Source organism: Camelus bactrianus, chromosome 9 (genome assembly GCF_048773025.1).
Source record: "Camelus bactrianus isolate YW-2024 breed Bactrian camel chromosome 9, ASM4877302v1, whole genome shotgun sequence".
NCBI classification, from domain to species: domain Eukaryota; kingdom Metazoa; phylum Chordata; class Mammalia; order Artiodactyla; family Camelidae; genus Camelus; species Camelus bactrianus.
The window spans coordinates 70,371,369-70,389,868 of record NC_133547.1 but is presented as its reverse complement, the minus strand read 5'-3'; the positions used below and the strand labels follow the sequence as shown (position 1 = coordinate 70,389,868).

Here is an 18,500-nt window from a genome sequence, read left to right as displayed (position 1 = left end):
AACTGTGTTTGCACCCCCAGCGAACAGCCACCCCTCAGGCCTAGAGGGACACACACTGGCTGCACATCTGCCCCTGGAAGCCTGGGGAGGAGGACTGAGCAAACCCTTAGAAGCAAGTGGGCTTGGGAAGATAGAAAATTCCAGAATCCAGAGGGCTCCATGTGTGGTCTAGAAAGAGAGCTTACAGGCTCTGGCTGGGCACATGCCCCTGACTTTTGAAAGCAAGGCCAGGAGAGGGCCCAAGGGGGCCTTCTAAAGCCTAGGGCCCAGAATAGGGGTCCCCACATGCCCATGGTAAGGGCTTTCATAGTCAACCAGGAAGACAGAATGAGACCTGGGCCAGGGCAGGAACAGCCCCTGTCAAGGAGGGAACAGAAATGGCAGATGATAGAATGGGTACGACTTGGGGAGGGGACACAGGTGGCTCCTAGTCAGAGCACTGTGACTGCCACGTGAGCCTGAGCCTGGCTTCCTGACACCTTGGCAGGTGGGCAGGTACAGCCACCAGAATGACTGTACTGCTCACCTGCTCCTCTGCCCTCCTTTTGCCTGCTCTCCCCAACCCCCAGACAGTGGCTGGGCCGTGTGCAGGGCGTCTGGCCCCAGGGAGAGGTGGGGTGAACCCAAGTCTACACCCACATGGCTATAAATAGGGAGCCTTGAGCAACTGCTCACTCAGCCTCCCTTCCCCAGCTGTGACAGCATCAGAGCCTCTCAGACACCTGGACCATGGACCCCGGGGACTGCACCTGCATGTCTGGTGAGTAAGGATGCCCACCCCAGGGTCCCATGACCTCTCACCAGCTTCCTACAGGGAGCCTGCAGGACTTGGATTAATTCTTCTCTTCTTCCAATTAGAAGCACCAATGGGGTTTATCCCAGACTGGCCACCTCTGGGGCAGCTCCTATGCTCTGTTGGGTACCAGCTTGATTTGCTAGAATTAATAGCCTGGCTTAGGGATGACTGTGGGAGGTACCTAGTAGTAAGACCCTGCGGGCAGCCACCAGGGCAGGGGAAGAACTCTGACCCAGAACAACCTGCTTTTAATCCTTTGCTGCCATTCACTCCTGACACTGATTACTTCCGGGCCTCAGTTTCTTCATCTCAAAACTAGAGTTACTCATCGTCCCCAGCTGCCCACCTCCCAGGGTTGCTGTGAAAGTGCATCTTAAAGCATTTGCAGATGTCAGAGGAGTTATTAGAAGCACAGGTGGACCTCCAAGTCTGAAACTGCTTAATTCCATGGACGCATGTTGGCCAGGAGGAAGGAAGTTTGGGTTCAGAGCCATCCTGGTTTTTATGGCCTTGGGAAATAGTATAAAGAAGTCTTACAAGCCTCCTTGGTCCCTAACAGGACATGTCTGTCCCCAAAATTTGCCAAAAAGACAAAAGCTTCCAGCATTTTGAAACTCAAAATTATAGGTGGGATTTTTTCTTTTCCAGTGTAAATGGTCTTTATGACATGGAAACAAGTTGTAGCTGGGGCTCTCACTTTGGGCTTGTTTCTGTCCTTTGCTCTTCCTCCTACCCATTCAGGGCTTCCATCTTGCCTGATACCTTGAAAAGGTGAGGAGGATATTAAAGGCTTCAACAGTCCCTGGGGGACCTTGGACTTGTAGAGTTGGCTTAGCCTAGTGGTTCCCAAGCCAGCTGTGCATTAGAATCATCTGGGTTGCTTTTTAAAAATACTGACCCCTTTTCCCCACCCAGACCTATGAATCAGAATATCTCAAGGTTGGCCTGAGGAATCTGCATTTTAACAAGTGCCCCGGGAGGATGCTGATGCAGCCAACCCAGTTTCCATCTAGGGACTGTGACTAGGGAACCACTGGACAGTCCTTACTGGGGTGATTCTTGGCAGCATCTTCACCCTTTTGTCCAGCCACTGCCCAAGGACAGCCCAGAATCTCTGCCACCGTGATAGCCTAGAGCATGCCTGTGTGCCCCGCTCCACCTTGGTCCTCATATTTGTAGCTCTGTTCTTTTTTCTAGCAGGAATCTGCATCTGTGGAGACAACTGCAAATGCACAACTTGCAACTGTAAAACGTGTCGAAAAAGTGAGTGTGGTGAGCGGGGGCACTGCTGGTCTGGCGCTGGGAGAGTCTGTTCCTGCCATCCTCAACCCTCCAGCCATCATGGGATTGAGGGGGTTCTGGGTGCCTTTTACCCATTTGGGAGGGATCTAAAATAAAAGCTGAGCCCCCAGGGCTACAGCCCACCTGGGGATGAGGGCATCCACTGTGTTTCAGAGGTTTGGATAGGAAGAGGACTGGAGGGGGTTTGAGCCTGCCCTGTGGTGAAGGGGATAGAGCACTGGCCCGGCATCATAAGCCTTTGGATCTGCCACTCTCCAGCGGCCTTGGGCCAAACCTTTCCCCTCCCTGGGCCTCGGGTGGACTTTGAGTGACCCGAGGTCCCTTTATGCTCTAATGTCCCATAACTTCTGGTCCCAGGTTTTTTGCTCATGTAGATCAGAGCCTGTGTGTGGCATGCCCTTCTTTTTCTACTTCTAAGTGGTGATGGGGGAAGTGGTCATATGGGAGAGTTGACCCAAAGCTGATCTGTCCATCTCCTGACCCTTTCAGGCTGCTGTCCCTGCTGCCCCCCAGGTTGTGCCAAGTGTGCCCAGGGCTGCATCTGCAAAGGGGCATCTGACAAGTGCAGCTGCTGCCCCTGAAATGCATCCATCCTCGTGCTGGAGACGAGGTCTGGGAAGCATCTGTACAGTGCGTTAGTCAAGAAGTTGAATGATTGTACAATAGGTTGTGCTTTTTATAAATCTGCCCAAGTCAGGTGTTGGTGATGTTCATGTGAAGTGCTTGGAGCAATAAAGTTTACACTCCTTGTTGTCTGGTGGCTCAGAGCATTGTTTTACCCTAACCCAGCAGGACCAAGAAGGGCTGAGCCTGTGCGTATGTGCCAGCCTGCACCCCTTCTGCAGATGGCTGCTAACCTCGAGATCCTGCCGCTCTACCTGAGGGGTTTCTCCTGCTGCATGAGCTTGCTTGATGCATGCACAGGGCAGGATGCCCCTGGGAACAGCCCTTAACCGACAACAAACAGGAGCTAGTGGATTAATACCACCAACATCTTTATCCTGACAGTGGGATAAATGTGAGTCACGTTCTATACCATCTCCCAGAAGTCCTCAGCAGCACTGAACTCCAATAGCCCACGGAGGTGACCTGCTCATTAACACACTCCTTATTGCTTTCCTTCCTTCCCTGCCCCACTTCTCCATTCTCCTTCTGGGGCTTCCTGGGGTCCCCACCCAAAGAAACTACTTGTATAGTGTCTGCTTTGGGGGTAACCCAATCTCTCCTAGAACAGTGTTGGCCCCGAATGCCTTGTGCGAATGATGCTGTTTAAGGGACTTTAGCCCTGAACCAGCCATGAACAAGTAGGTCTGTGCAGATCTAAAGAAAACCCCCAAGGCCAAGACAATAAGGGCATTAGCTGGTTGAGTTATCTGGGTCCACCTTTAGGACAGGGTAACTGGGCAGAAACGGACCAGGCAAAGCTGGAGCTGTTCTCTGAAGCTCTTGCATTTCACAGAAGTCAATGTAAAGAGAAACTGAGTTCTTTGTTATATCCCCCACCCCCAGCCCCAGACTGCTGACACATGTATCTAGTGCTCACTCCACCAGCACAATTCCAATTAAGTTTGATGATAATAAGAGCTGCCATTATGCACCAGCTAAATGCACCAGCCCCGTGCTGAGCACTGCACACACGTGCTCCCCGTTTAATCCCTGTAACAGCTCTGCAAAGGGTGGGTTGTGTGGAGGAATCCTTGATTTTTTAAAAAAAATTTTAATGTTTTTTAAAAGTGAAGTATTGTCAGTTACAATGTGTCAATTTCTGGTGTACAGCACAGTGTCCCCGTCACGCATATACATTCATATATTTGTTTTCATAGTCTTTTTCATTAAAGGTTATTACAAGACATTGAAAGGGGGGAGGGTATAACTCAGCATGCATGAGGTCATGGGTTCAATCCCCAATACCTCTATTAAATTAAAAAATAATAATAAATAAACCTAGTTACCTCCCCCCAAAAAACAAAACAAAAAAGACATTGAACATAGTTCCCTGTGTTATACAGAAGAAACTTCTTAAAATCTGTTTTTAAAATTATTTTTAAATAGGTCTTCATGAATGGTGTACAAAACACAAAAGCTACAAAGGGTATAAGACTCCTTCCCACCTTTGTGCCCCAGCCCCAGGACAATTTTCACCACTGGTGTCATCTCCCAGAGATATTCCATGGCTGCATAAGCACACTGACATAAAGCGTGTCTCTCTCTCACACACACACATGCACGCACGCACGTACATAATATGTACCCAGGGAAAGTGGGCAAGTGTTTTCTCTCAGAGTAAACTCTCTGCCGATTTTTTTTTCCCACTTAAGAGAGGAGAACAGGTAGAAGGAAGACCCCCTTGTCCCCTTTCCTACAGGATAGAAGGTCTCTAGACAAACCCCCACAAATGTTCCAAAGAGGGCAGTTCCAGCTGCCTACTGGGGGCAAGAGTGAAGACTTCCTGCTGGAGGTGGCACTGGAGCAGGGACTTGAAGAACACACAGGATTTTAAACAGGTAGAAATTGTGGCAGGACATTCCATGAAGAGCTAACAGCTTGAGCGGAGGCGAGGAGCAGGAAAGCCTGGGGTATATTTCTGGGTTAGCATGGGTTCCATTTGGTTGTGAGAGTAGGTGGGGGCCAGTCTCTTCCTTGGAGAGACTGGAAAAGTAGGCCAAGGGGAACTGGAGTCTATCACTTGCTAGTTCCGGATCCTGGAAGGTTTCTGAACAGAGAAGTGCTCATTGAGCACCAATTACGTGTTAGGCAATCTGCATGAAATCTCGTTTAACGCTGTCCATAACCCAGGAGGTAAGGGGTGTTAGCATCCCCACTGAGTAGCTGAGGGGATCTGGGGGGATTCAAACTCATCTGTCTGACACCAAAGCCAGTCACTCTTAAGGACTTCAGTCTTCACTCACTGTGTTTAGGAAGAAGATTCTAGCAGTAGTGTCAGGGTGCTCCAGGTTAGCGGGCAGTGCAGTAACCCCAGAGTGGTCCCTGCAGTTCAGGAGCCCTGAGGGCTTTCTCTGGGTTCCCCAGTGAAAGTGGCCCCTTCCCCCTTCATAACTCCCTCCCTGTGAGCCACAGATGTCTGGCCCCAGCCATGCACAAGAACTTCCATGACAGAGTGACCCTTGAACCCCAACCCACCAGCCTCTGACTCGTGCAGGGTTTAATGACTACTCCCCCATAACCCCCACTGAGGGGAGACTGCAGGCCCCTCTGTCTCTACTGAGGAGTTTCAGCCTCTAGGAACACTCCACACTGCAATCTGATGAACCAGGAATAAACTCTGAGAACCAACAAATTGGCACGGTTGCTGGGGTCATCCTGGCCACCTTATAAAACCTGAAAGAGAGGAGGCAGTTCTTCCCGCCTCCTCCCTCCAACACCCCTCATCCCGCCAATGGCCAAAGAAAAGAGCCGACCCTCCTTGTGGCCTTTAGAACAACACAAAAGTGCTGATGCCCAGCTAGGGAGGACGCAGGAGGGAGGAGACAGAACCAGCAGCCAGGTAGGATTTGAGCACTCAGGGGGTCAGCCTGGTGTAGGGCAATAATAGTTCCCCAACTGCAGTCCTTCGAGAACCACTTGCACGCTTTCAGTCATAACCACATGTCATACTTATGTTTATTTTAAAAGGAAACTTTGTATCACTACTGTAGAGGAGAAATGGAATCGTTTGTCATAAACAGGGAGTAACAATGGAGATATGGAGGAAACGAAGCAAGCTTATTACATGTTTAGCTAGGTCCTGTGGCAGATTGAGGCTCCCTTGCTGTCCTTTCCCTGACACCTTACCCTCCCTCTGTTAAAAAGGGGAGCTGGGCAAGCATGGGAAAAGCATTGAAGACATCCTAAAACCAAGCTGAGGGAATCAGGAAGATGGATGGAGAACCGAAATGGTGAGTCCAGGTTATTTAATAAACTCATCTCACTTTGAGAAGCTGGACCACTGGTATCAGACTTGGAGTTGAGACGTGTTTCAAGTTCCAGCTTCACTACAACATTGCTGTATGACTTTGGACAAGACCCTTGCTGTTTCCGGGTCTCCTCGTCTGTTAAAATAAGACAGGTGGTTCCCATGGCATGGGTTTTTGGGAGGAGTCTCAAAATCACTGCTCAAACCCTGGGGTGAGCGGGGCAAGGATAGGACAGGAAGGGGAAGGACACTGCCAAATTGAGGGTAAGACCCCAGGTGCATCAGTAAACTGGTGGCAGTTGGAAAGTCAATGTCACAAAAGGCAAGAATTGGGTCCCAGAACCTAGTTATGGCAACTCACTACTGTCTCAGGCACAAAGATGTGGTCCCTTGGAGATGAGAGCTGGGCCCTTGACATTGTAGGGATGGGACCTGGTCCAGGCTAGGGCTGGCCTGGAGTGGAGAGTCCATCTATACTAGGAGGTCTAAGGTCAGGGCTTTGATGACCTCTTAACTGCTCTCAGGTGTGAAAAACCACCTTTACCGTGGGCCAGGCTGGGTTGACTCAGGGCCACTGCAGGTCACAGAGGGCCCATATAGGGCATTTTCAGGGGCCTCAGACCTGCCTTGTAGGTAGAGAAAGGAGGCAGGATAACTTCCTTTGTTGCCAATCTGAAGATTCTGAAATTCCATAAAGTTTGCTTAGGGTATCACAGCATCTTTGGCTATCCAGGAGCCTGGCACCTAATAGGCGCTTAACAGCTGGAATTCATGGCAAATTGAATTAAAGATATCAGGGCAGGCTGAATAGCACTGTGCTTAGATTTAAGTCCTGGCTCTGCTTCCAGGCCAAATCACCTATTCTGCCCAGCCTCAGTTTCCTCCCCCTGCAAAATGGGTTAACAGTACCTACCATAGGGTTATTGGTTGGAGTCAATAGGATAATATGTGGAGTGTTTAGCTCCACGTGGTGCTTCTGGTGCCTAGTGCGTAGAAAGCACTCAGCAAATGCTGGACCCTTTCCATATTAGTCACTAGCAGTCATCTGGTTGGCCTATATGAAAAATGGGAAGAGAATTCCTTGCTAGTTTTTGGAAGAACTGGAACTAGAAACCATGGGGCTCCTAGACCAGTGCCCCTTCTCCTGCTTTAGCTGCCCCTGTGACCAACATTGCTCATTCAACATTCATTCTACTAATAAATCCAGATCTCTCCCCAAAATGACTTCATCTGCAGATTAAGTATATTTGTTAACTCTTTTGATAAACTACTATTTACCCAGGCTCCTAAACTCCTGGCCAATTTTCAGTCACAGGAGAGTAAATTGGGAAACTCTTTAAGAGTGATCTGATCACCCTGAGTGATCTCCAGCCCTCAGCCTACCTGGTCCTTCCTGCTGGCCCCAATTTAATTAAAAAGATAAGCATCTCCATGAACTCCCTTCTCCCAGGAAGCACTGGAATTGGGTGCATCAGTCCTCCAGGGTGAAGACTGATGTCTGTGACTCAGCTGGCCCAAGCCGAAACCTGTCATCCTCTTCTTTGTTTGAACTGCAGCTACAATTCAGGAAGCACAGAACTGAGGTTAACAATGGAGCTCGGTGTTAGCTGGGAGCTATAGGGATCTCAGGCTCCTGCAGGGTTCTCATCTGACCTCCTGAGTTTCAGATTCATTTGCAGATGGTTGGTAAGAGCCAACATGGTTAAAGCCCTGCTCTGAGAGCCTTCCAAGTGCCATCCGATTTAAGCCCCTGACAAACCTGTTCCCATTTTACCCTCAAGCAACCCAAGGCACAAAAATGTTAGCAACTTGCTAGTAACTTTCCATATTACTAGTAAGTGGCAGAGTCAGACTGTGAACGTAGCCGGCTTGATTTCAGAGCTACTCATTCATTCATTCATTCATTCAATAAATGTCTCCTGTGTACAGGACACTATTACAAGCACTTCAGATGTGCCAGTGAACAAAAGCAATGATTCCTTATTGGATCACGGTGCTTAAATTTTAAAGGAGACAGCACATAAGCTTTACAAATAAATAAGGTATTTAGTTTGTTAGAAGGTGTTAAATGCTATGAAAAAAAGAAAAGATAGAGCAAAATATGAGGAATCACGAGTCCAGGGGGTTTGAGGTGTGTGTTGCAGTTTTAAACAGGGTAATCATAGTGAGCCTCATGGAGAAGGTGAAATTTGAGCAAAAAACTTAGAAGAAAGGAGGGAGTGAGCCATGTGGCTATCTGGGGAAGGAGCATCACAGGCAGAGGGAGCACAGAATCATTTTACATTGTGAGAATTAACAAGGGGTCAGAGGAAAATAAAGGTAGGAGTGAGGAGGGACCCTCTGGAGCAACACATCTATGTGAAATGCTCTTCAGAGGTCACAAGCTGAGAACTGGAGGATGAGGGGCCAGCCAGGTGAGGAACGGGGGAGAGGGTGTTCCAGAAAGATGTTATGGTTTTCAGACCTCTCAATATCCTGGTCACCCTTGGGTGTGGGGTGCTATATTAGGGGTCTCCAGGGAAACAGAATCAGTAGGAGATATACAGAGAAAAAGAGTATGAGAGATATTGATTGATTTTAGGTATTGGCTCACATGATTATGGACACTGAGAAGTCCCACGATCTGCCATCTGCACACTGGAGACCCAGGAAAGCCAGTAGTGTAATTCAGCCTGAGTCTGGAAGCCTGGGAATGGAGGTGCCAATGGTGTAAGCCCCAGCCCAAGTCCAAAGGTCTGAAAACCAGGAGTCCAAGGGCAGGAGAAGATGGATATCTATTTCCGCTCTGGCAGAGAGCAAATCACCTTTCCTCCACCATTTTGTTCTCCTTGGACCCTCAACAAATTGGATAATGTCCACCCACAATGGTAAGAGTGATCTACTGATTCAAATGCTAATCTCTTCTGGAAACATCCTCACAGACATACTCAGAAATAATGTCATAACAGCTATCTGGGCATCCCTGAGCCGGGTCAGATTGCCACATAAAATTACTCATCACAGTGGGAGATGCGGGGAGATGGTTCTCCCAGCTCTGAAGACTTAATCCCAGGGAAATCTGAGAGGCCTGAGGGGAAACGGCGGGGAGGCAGCTTTGGCTGAGTGTGTTGGCAGCACATTTCGCCTGGCACTGAAAGTCCTAGATATTGAGGCCTTGAATGGGGCCAAGGCTAGGGCCTAGGCCAGATGAGTCTGAGGCCAGAGTGCTCTTAGGCAAAACAAAAACAAACAAGAAATGAAGTGGTGAGCTCTAACATCTGAAATTGGACAAAACCAATTGGGAACCAATTTGGGTTTCACGTTAAATATCTTGGGATGTTAAAAGATAGCATCTCCTCTCTGGACTCTTCCTTATTCCTCTTTTTTTTTTCTTTTTCTTCCTTCAACTTTACCGAAACTTAGGCTTGTGGGCCAACACACAGTAAACTTGCAAAAGCCTGGAGAAACCATCTAGCTCAACCCCTTAGTTGAGGCCATTTGCAGCACCCCCCCAACCTAATATTTTGGGGGTGGGGAGTTTCCAACTGACATTTTAAAGTGCTTGTTCAGCTCAGATTTAGAACAGAGGATCAGCTTTAAATGGGGATGTTCCCGGAGCAAGATCCAGTCTCCTCGCGAGTCTCAGTCTGTCCCACTCAGCAAAATCAAAGTCTGGAGATGCACCAGACCCACAGTCATTGTAGGGGGAAGCCTTGGGACTTCCACAAAAGGAGGGCTGCAAGTCCTAAGGGGACATTGCTACCAACCAGGGTCCTTGGACTCTGTAATCAATAGAAATCGAAATCAATAGGAGGCCAGGCGAGAAATTCAGGCAAGGTTTTACTGGGGCTCGTGCTGCAGCACCAGGAAGCGAAAACAATAAACAGGTGTCCTTGTTCTATCTCTGAGGAGGGCAGGCTTGTTCCTTAAACAGGACGAGGGTAGGGGCCGACTGGTGGATCGGGCCAGAGAGGTGGCTTAAGTAAGCTGCCCAGCCCTTTGGTGGTGCTGTGTGCAGGGATCACACATAGTACCTTGCTTTTGCTCCCGGCAACTCAGAAGTGGCAGTTGGTTTGTGGCCTTTTTGTATACTGTTCATAAATTGCTGTGACTGCACATGCATGTGGTTATTTTTAGACACATAGTTTCTTTGAATTCTGTTGCTCCAGGAGACGTTTGTCCAGCTGCAAATGCAAGCACCCTGGTGGAGTGGCCCAGGTCCCAGCCTATCTCAGCATCTCTTTTAAAAAAGGTAAGTTGGGATGTGAGAGGGGATAAGATCCCTTTGGAAGGGCTTGTGGAGGAACTTCCATTCTTGGGGAGGCAATAGGTGTTCCAACCAAATGCCAGATGCTAACCCCTTCCACCTCCACCTTTCAAATGTTATTGCAGGGATCCTGGGATAAGTTTTTTTTCACTCTGCCTCTAGACGAGGCTTGCCCTTGTGAAGCCCAATACAACCATATGAAAGGTGCTTGCACTACAAGCAAGAAAACTAAGTGAGGCCTCCCCATGGGGGTCATCATGTGACTGCCCTGTCTCAAATGCCATTAGCAATCCTTTCTTCTACTTCTTTACCTTTGATCAGTTGTCTCATGCTGTTCTTTGCTCCTCTGTCTTCTGGGGATTAAGTGTCTCGACTTGCTGAGTGAGGACACTGAGACTGAGAGTAAGGACATGAACTGTTCTGTGTCCAGATTCTGTGGCTGCCTGCCCCTTCATGCCAATCTCTGCCTCCTCTTCTAATCTCTGCGGCTGTTACAGGATGCTCATCACTGGATTCTGGAGGCCCATCTGGATAATCCAGGATGATCTCACCTCAGGATCCTTAATTTAATTATGTCTGCAAAGCCCCCTTCTCCAAATAAGGTAATAGTCACAGATTCCAGGATTTGACATGGATGTCTCTTGCCGGGCCATTTTTCAGCCTACCACAGGCACAAAGGACTCTGAGAAACTCAGCAGAAGGAACAGATAAAAGGAGATCTGCTTCCGTCTGAAGCTAGGATGCAGCTAGCTAGCACCACCATCCCTCCCCGCCCCTCCATACTCCCACTAGTCACCCCAGGCCTGCCCTTGAGGCCTTCCAAAGTAGGTCCCTCCCCAAGCCAGTTTGTGAGACCCTTTCAGTGGTGTTAAGCTTGTCTGCCCAGAAGACAGATGAGGGAACGAAGTCCTAGAGCAGCAGGGTGGCTCAGCACCCCATTTGGGCGAATCTGGCGCACAGGAAAATCCTAGAACAAGGGATAAAGGCGGAGGAAGGATGAGGCAGGGAAGAGCTGGTAAATAAGAACACCCTTTTCTCTCCCTCCACTTTCAAAGGCGAGAAGCACGCACTTTCTGCGGGAGGCCGCTGCACCGGTCCACACTGGCGGGCAAGCGGGCGGGGAGTGTCCCCTGTGCACACGGTGGGAAATGGGTGGCTGCTCGCGCACGGCGGCGAGTTGGGGAGGGCGGCGCGCGCCCGGCTGTGCAAAGGGAATTGGGATGGGGCGGGGGCAGTGCCCCTCACCGGGCACACTGTGTGGGGGTGGGGACCGCTGCCGCAATGCGCGCCTCCGCCCAGGCTCGTGATCCCAGACGGTGAGAGGGGGCGCCGCGCGCCGAGAGAGCCGGCTGTGCATGCGCGCCCCCGCCCGGGGCTATAAAAGCCTCGCCACCTGCTGCCGCTAAGTGCGTCCAGTTGCCAGAAGCCAATTCACCTTCTCCAGCGGCAGCTCTTCTCGACATGGACCCTGAGACCTGCCCCTGCCCTACTGGTGAGCCCCCGCCCCCATCCTGCGGTAGAGCGCTCCCCTTTACTTGCAGAGAACCCCATGTCCTACCCCTTGGCTAAAGGACTTCTGGGGGAAGGGACCCTTATTTCTCATTTGTAATCTCATGAAGGATGGGGCGGCTGCATCCTAAAGGGCACTGAGATTTGGCACGCCACTTCCTCCTTTTAGGCCTGGCTCCACCCCGAGTTTTCCTGCGTTAACCCTTCCTGTGGCACTCCCCTCTCTAGGTGGCTCCTGCACCTGTGCTGGCTCCTGCAAATGTGAGGGATGCAAGTGCACCTCCTGCAAGAAGAGTGAGTGTGGGGACTCCTCTGCCTCTGCCCATGACTTCTGTGCTCCCCTGAGTCAGCATCTGTCCATGCAATATGCAGCGACCTCTAGGCCCCCTATTACGTTGCTTCCTACCCTTACTGGAACAGAACCACTCTCGGAAGGCTTAAGACGCACAATCGCAAGGGTCCCATCAATGACTGACACCTAGGCCTGTGGCAGGGTGTTTTTGTAAATTCCTGGAAGATTGCAATGGGCAATTGGGATTGAAAACTGCTCCCCTGGTCCAGCCCCTCCCCTCAAAGTGTCCAGTGCCTGGGGAGCCATTAGTGAGCCTGGGGGTTAGATCTGGGGTTGGGGTCCCTTAGGCCCTTTCGGGCCTTTTTGGATCCCTTCAGTTTTACGTCCCCCGAATCTTCCCAAAGCAGTGTAATATGTAGGGAATGTAGAAGGTGGGGGGATGGGGAACGCCCTTATTCCTTTGTGTGTAAGACTAGGCACCGGCCCCTCATGGGTCTCCTGGACCCCCTACACCTGCACCATCTCTGCTCTTCCAGTTTATCCTTCAGGGCCCTTTTCAAGGCGATTTACCCTGGATATTTTCTCCCTAAGGCTTCACACTCCCCCAGCTCGGGCTAACCCCACCATCCTGGGGACTCCTGCACTCACTGAAGGGGCTGGGTGCTAGTTACTGGGTACCCCTCTTCCACAGTAGCCCAGCATGCAGCTGACACACCAGAGATGCTGAGTCAACCTAGGTGTAATACTAGGAAAGGGGCAGTGAACATCCTCCCTTTTGATGGGGACAGGTGGCAGAAGAGAGGCCATCAGACTGGGTGCCCCTGTTTTATCTGCAGGCTGCTGCTCCTGCTGCCCCGCGGAGTGTGAGAAATGCGCCAAGGATTGTGCGTGTAAAGGTGGAGAGGGCGCTGAGGCTGAGGAGAAGTGTAGCTGCTGCCAGTGAGGATGTGCCCCCTCCGTGCGAAACGTGTGTAAATAGTGCTTCATGGCCCAGTGCCACCTGTCCCCATAGTGAGGCTGGGCAGTGTGTCCCCATCCCCTGCTAGCCACTGGCAAGTGACAATAAATCCTATGAATAGCATAAGCTAAGGACTGGTCTCTTCTTAAAGGGGATTGGGGGTGGGGGTAGAAGGAGCCTAATATGAGGGAACTGCCCATTTGAAAGGTAAAATCCTGAGAGTGGCCACTGATCTATTTGGGGTGGGGACAGAGCTCTGGGGGCAGAATACATCCTCCCCTCACTTCAGATGGCACATGACCCTCCTACCAAGTCAAGCTCAACTCTGGGGAAAGACAGGAGACCAGACCCATATAGGTCTGTCGCTTTCTCCCACCTTTCAGCCTCACTGTCTCTATGTGTACAATGGGGTTGGAGGGAAGTTAAAACCAGACTCTAGCCCCCAAGTCCTGCAGTTTCTGGAATTTTCTAGTTGCTCCTGCAAAACTGCCTATTTTCAGAGTCATCAGAGGAGAGTCCAGGAGGCCCGGGGCCGTCTTGGCAAACTGTCAGCTGCGTTTCCAAGGTTTCACTGCCCTGAAAAGCCTGTCTCCCCTAAACAGATGGTTCAGCTCCTTTTCAAATCTTCTCATTTGGCAGTTTGTCCTCAGCTCTTTCCTTCTTTAAGGGGAAGTAGGGTAATAAGAGCTTTATCCACAGTGGTTGTGGTACAGCCCTTGATGAAAGGGAACACTCAGATCTACCTGGGTTGAATGGAAAAGCAAAATAGAATTCTGGGAGAGAAAAGTTTCCCAGTTAAGAAGACATGATGCTATTAACTCCAGTTTTCCTCCAAGTTAGTTCTTCAGGACAGTCCATTCAAAAGCCCACTGGGATTTTTTTTTTTAAACCTAATGGGCTAAGTTTGGAAAAACAGAGTGCAAAAAGAGCCAAGCCAGTTTTGAAAAGAAACAACCAAAAAGGCTTGCTCTAACCCCCTAGCAGTACCTGTTCTAAAGCTCTAGGAAGCAGTGTTGGCTCAGGAAGAGATCAGTAGGGCAGAGAGGATAGTTCAAAAACAGACCCCAATGCAGCTGCAAGGAAGAGATGATCAAATCAGTAGCAAAAGGATACACTAGTTAGTGGAAAATGTAGAAACTGTTGGCTACCCTTTTGCATATCATATAAAAAATAATTTTCAATTGACTTTCAAATTTCAATTCAAAAGGCCCAGGAACAAAATCAAAGCTGTATAAGAATTTGGAAGAGGAAAATAGGAGAATGCTTATTACTTTGGGGTAGAGATGACTCTTAAATAAGATACCAAAAAGATTGATAAGTATAAGATTATCTTGCCGTTAAGTCCTCTTAAGCAATGTCCTTAATCTTACTTGATCCTAGAACGGTATGATTATTATACTCATTTTACAGATGGGGCAATAGGGCTTAGGATAATTTGCACGAGGTTTGTTAAAAGATAAACTAAGGCATATTAAAAATAAGAGTTTATTTGAGCAAATATCTATTTGAATCGGGCAGCATCCAATATAGCAGATAGGAGCTCCAAGGAGCTGCACAAAATGATGACTTTCACAGCAGAAGGGAGCAGGAACAAAGAAGTTACAATAGGGAAAAAAAGCAAGTTGATTATCGCAGTACCTTTCCTTTAGGGGATGGCTGGGGTCCATCCCTAACTAGTGCTGATCGGGTGACCTGATCGGTTAAAGATTCCATTTCTGGGAGAGCCGAAGTCTCAGTTTGGTGATGAGAGGCTTACATAAGCAACATCATTTTGGGCCTGTTGTCTTGTTTTTAACAAATCACATAGCTAGAAAGTGGTAGAGCCAGGATTTGATTCCAGGCTGTCTGACCAAAGTCTAGGCCCTTACACTTTAAAGGCTTATCTTCTCTGTTAGCTTCTGGCTTGCCTTGTGTTACAAAAGCATCGAAACAAACCTTAATCACCTCATACTCATCAGGATGGTGTCTGTCCATTTGGACTGCTATAACAAAACACCGCAGACTGGGTAGCTTATAAACAACAGAAATTGATTTCTCACAATTTGGGAGGCTAGAAGCCTGAGATTAGGGTGCCAGCATGGTTGGGTGAAGCCCCTCTTCTGGGTCAAAGGCTTCTCATTGTATCCTAACATGGCAGAAAGGACTAAGGGCCCTGTGGGGTTTCTTTTATAAAAGCACTAATTCCCTTCATGAGATCTCCACCCTCATGACCTAAGCACCTCCCAGAGGCCTCAAAGGACACAAACACTCAGACCATAACAGATGACTACTATTTGAAAATGTTGGCAAGCATGTGGAGAAATTGGAACGCTTGTGCACTGTTGGAGGAAGTGTAGAACTGTTGTTCCGCAAAAAATTAAAAATAGAATTACCTTATGACCCAGCAACTCCACTTCTGGGTCTACACCTAAAAGAATTGAAAGCCAGGTCTTGAGGCAATAGTTGGAGGGTATTTTAACAGTAGTTACTTAAAACAGTAGCAAATTTAAAACGTACGTGCCGTCCATCCAAAAAGTTCACTGTACCATGGTTGGTGTCAGCAGAAGCCTCAAAACCAGCTAAATATCCTTCAGGATGGAGGTATTAAAATGGTCATAATGAACAGCTAATAAAAAGAATGCTATTAGGCTCTGGGTACTGCTATGCAAAGACCTCCACAACTTATCATTAAGTGAAAAAAAAAAGTTGCATGTATAGTATAATGCTAATCACATTAAAGGAAATTAAAACTCCACATCTGTATATATCATGTATCTATGGGCAAGGATGTCTTTGATGAGCTTGAGCATGATGGTGGTGACAGAGGTGCCCAAGGGTGTTGCTGATTTGGAAGAAGATCTTGTAGAGGTGGGGCTGCATGTCCCCCGGGCTGGTGTCAGACACCTAGTTGAGCTCCGACCACGTGGGCATCTCGGGCAGGCACTCATGCTGCTTCATCCCCTCCGTAATGTTGATGATCTTCTCGTGATAAATATAAATATTCATTCTATCCCACAATCGAGTGCCTGAATCCATCAGCCTCTATTTCTATTGCCATGGTGGCAGGAAACTACCCCCAAGGCAGTCCCTTCTAGTCGTGACCAGCTCTAATTGCAAGAAAGGCCTTTCCCACCCACAGCAGAATCTTTATTCCTGGTTCTGCCTTTGGGACTGCAGAGCACAAGTCTAATTTATTCTTTTTGGCATGGTATAAACATCCAGGTGTAGAGTCAGAAAGTCCTGGGTTCAAATACCCATGCTGCCATTTATAGCTGTGTGACCCCGAGCAGGCCACGGAACTCTTCAGCACCTCATCTGTAAAACGTAGCATTGTGCAGAGGTCTAAGCGAAGTGAACTCAGAATGCCCTGATGCACACATAGTAGGTGCTGGCTGTTAGGCCCCGTGACTACTAAAGCAGATTCAAGGTACCTGCAAATGTGTTGACTACTCCCATCAAGACATGGGGTCTTCATCCTTCTTCCCCTTGAATTTAGCGAGGCTCTGTGACTTCTTGACCAATTGAATGTGGTGAAAGTGACCTGTGCTAGTTTAAAAGACTCACAGCTACCACTCCTGTCTCTTGATACTCTCAACCTTGGAGCCCTGAGCTGAATATAAGGACCCTGACTGCCCTGAGGCCACCATCTGAAGAGGCCACACGAGGGAGCTCTGGTCTTTAGTTCCAGCTAGGCTCAGCCTTCCAGCCACGCCTGCCAGGATGCCAGACTCGTGAGTCAAGCAGTCTTAGATCCTCCAGACCAGCCCATCCACCAACTGAATGCCACCAAATGACTTCAGTCAATGATACATGAAAACAAAAGAATTGCCCATATGAGCCCTTCTCACATTCCTGACCCACAATACCAGGATAGACAATAAAATGGTTGTTGTTTTAAGCTGCTAAGTTTTGGGTAATTTTTTGCAAAGTTATAGATAATTGGTGTCACCACAGTCCACATATCTGAAGGCAGGTGTTTTCTGCTAGGTTAAACTTGCCCACCCCCTCAGCTGTTTCTCGCATGATGGGGCTTTGAGTCTTAGGGCCACTGTGATCAACTCTTTCCTAGACTACTGAAGCCCAACAGTGAACACAGCCCTCAGGGTGGTCTGCCCACCTGTGCCAGTTAGGGATCTATCCAGAATGATTTGAACAAAAGCAGAAATTTTTGACTCATGGTGGCTGCAGGCTTGGCTGGATCCATGTATTCCAATGATATTGTCAGGTTCCATTTCCTTTACAATGAATTTGTTTTCAGGCTCTTTCTCATGGAGATGAGGGCTGTAAAAACTCAGCTTCACATCCTTTCAGGTTCAAGTGGAAAGAGGATCTGCCATTCTCCCAGCATCTCCAGCAGAAGTTCCACTGATTCTCTCTGGTTCATGGCTGGGTGACCCAATCAGAGCCAACTACCCTGGCCAGGGAGCCCATGGATGGGGCCTATTCCATCCAAGCCATATGGACTAAGAGTAGGGAAGAATGATTCTACAAAGGAAACCTAAGGGTACTGTCACTGGGAAAGGATGAATGAATGACTGGGCAGAAGAACCACAAATATCCACCTTAGCAGTTAGAAAGAGATGAAAAATCACCTCCCTCATTCTAGATGACATACTTCTATTAATGCAGGCTAGGGCCATATCATTGCCTCACACTGATAACTCATACCAGACTTGAAGAGGGGTATCTTTCCTCATCTAATGCCACTTGGCTTCTTTTCCTCACCTCCAACCATATGAGGAATGCAAGCATTAGAAATTCCTCCCTCTCTATCTCTGTCCCCCACAAAGTGAGGCTTTCATGGGTACAGAGATTAGCAAAATTGGGCCTGGGCTCCCCTTCACCTTCGCTGATTGGTCATCTCTCTCCTCAAAGAGTCAAAATGACTCAAGGGAGATGGCTTAGACCTGGAAGCAAATTTTACTGCCAACCCAGATGGCCTAACCTCAGGGTGATTCAGTACTTTTCAGGGTGAAAGCAAGCCTTATTGTCTCCTCATAGAGCTGGATTGTTTCACTTGAGTGGACAAGTGACCATCTGATTTATTAGAAACCAGAATTTTTGCATATATGTGTACATACGTAAATAACGCCACCACCAAAATCTGCCCACCACCCAAAGAGCAGCCCTTCAGTGGTCTCAGTCCACAGGGCTACTGGACGCAGTGAGATTTCTGAGACCTTAGCTCTAAAATCCGAGCATGTTTGCATGTGTCCTGCAAATGCTAGTTCTCATCATTTGACAGACTAGTAAACTGAGGCTCAGGGGAGCCCTTGCACATATGGGCCCCAAGGTCACTCAGCAAGTGAGCGGCAGAGTGACCATTAGAATTTAGTCCTTTTGACAGTTCAGCTCTCCCGCCCTGCTTGGTGTTTTTATTTGAGTGAGTACACAGGTTCCAGAGTGGTGAAAAGCATTTTTTTTTAACTTTCCTTTTGTAATTGGCCCAAATGCAAAGAGGCCAGGCCTGGGAAGAAAGGAGACAAGGAAGAGATTACTCCCATT

General features: G+C 48.6%; 1 protein-coding gene and 1 long non-coding RNA gene across 3 annotated transcripts; both read left to right on the top strand.

Moving 5' to 3' along the window:
* The first annotated feature begins 639 nt into the window (after nucleotides 1–639).
* Nucleotides 640–2,847, top strand: LOC105078706 (metallothionein-4). Of its 2 annotated transcripts, none has more exons than XM_010967326.3 (3): nucleotides 640–760; nucleotides 1,994–2,059; nucleotides 2,588–2,847. In XM_010967326.3, exons 1-3 carry the CDS (start codon nucleotides 730–732, stop codon nucleotides 2,677–2,679), a joined length of 189 nt encoding a protein of 62 aa, XP_010965628.1. In that variant the 5' UTR covers nucleotides 640–729; the 3' UTR covers nucleotides 2,680–2,847. The 2 variants fall into 2 exon arrangements, with proteins under 2 accessions (XP_010965628.1, XP_010965629.1); XM_010967327.3 differs by having other exon boundaries at nucleotides 670–760; nucleotides 1,997–2,059.
* Nucleotides 2,848–10,156: 7,309 nt separating this feature from the next.
* Nucleotides 10,157–11,717, top strand: LOC141578763 (uncharacterized). The gene is made up of 3 exons (XR_012509421.1): nucleotides 10,157–10,242; nucleotides 10,755–10,859; nucleotides 11,313–11,717. It is a non-coding gene; the product is annotated as an uncharacterized LOC141578763 (long non-coding RNA).
* The last annotated feature ends 6,783 nt before the right edge of the window (nucleotides 11,718–18,500 follow it).